Source organism: Monoraphidium neglectum (assembly GCF_000611645.1).
Source record: "Monoraphidium neglectum strain SAG 48.87 unplaced genomic scaffold scaffold00124, whole genome shotgun sequence".
In the NCBI taxonomy this organism is placed as follows: domain Eukaryota; kingdom Viridiplantae; phylum Chlorophyta; class Chlorophyceae; order Sphaeropleales; family Selenastraceae; genus Monoraphidium; species Monoraphidium neglectum.
Genome location: NW_014013504.1, coordinates 1022 through 1750, shown reverse-complemented (window position 1 = coordinate 1750; position 729 = coordinate 1022). Strand labels below are relative to the sequence as shown.

The 729-nt window shown below is 72.4% G+C and overlaps 1 protein-coding gene across 1 annotated transcript in view; it reads right to left on the bottom strand.

The window, feature by feature from the left end:
* Positions 1 to 660, bottom strand: part of MNEG_1270 (cullin 4) — a gene marked incomplete at both ends in the record, with an annotated part of 2323 nt that extends 1663 nt beyond the window's left edge. Inside the window, 2 exons of the mRNA XM_014050239.1 lie at positions 198 to 296; positions 430 to 660. Of these exons, the coding sequence (XP_013905693.1) occupies positions 198 to 296; positions 430 to 660 (330 nt within the window). The remainder of the gene's footprint in view (positions 1 to 197; positions 297 to 429) is intronic.
* Positions 661 to 729: the final 69 nt, after the last annotated feature.

Genomic DNA, 729 nt, shown 5'->3' with positions numbered 1-729 from the left:
GGGGGGGGGGGGCGCCACCGCCGACGAGGTCAACCAACAGAACAATCCAAACCGTGAGGCCACAGGCGGGAGCGGGGTGTGCGGCGCCTGCACGCGCCACGCTTTGCGCCACACCACGCGAACAGCGGGTCCCCCCGCGCCGCAGGCGGCCCCCTCGGCCCCAGCCCCGGTGTCGCGCGTGCGCCGGCCGAGCACACCTTGATCCTGTAGCGCGGGTCGCTGAAGTCGGAGTTGAATGTGAAGGTGTCGGCCTCCCCCACCTCTGGCCCCTTGCTGCTCTTCTTCAGCAGCCGCACCTGGGGGTGGGGGGGGGGGCCGACGCGCGGCGCAGCACTGAGGTGAGCGCAAGTGTGGACGTCAAGGCGACAGGGCTGCGTGGTCGTGCAAGGGGCGCCTTTCATGGCGAGCGTTGAAATCGGGCCAGCCGACCGCCCGTCCCCGTCGGTCCTCATCTAGCGCCGCGGCCACGTGCGGCGGACGGCGCCCGGCGTGGCCGCGGCCGTTTGCCGCGGCTGCAGCCGCTTGCCATGGCTGCGACCGCTTGCCACGTCTGCAGTCGCTCGCCGCGCCCGCGCCCGAGCCCGCGCCCGCGGATGCGCGCACCTTGCCGACGCACAGGCTCATGAGGTTCCGCCGCAGCTCCTTGTCGTCGCCCCCCATGCCCGCCAGCTCCCTAACCTCGGAGTAGCCGAGGCTCTCCGCGTCGTTGAACAGGCACAGGATCACAGC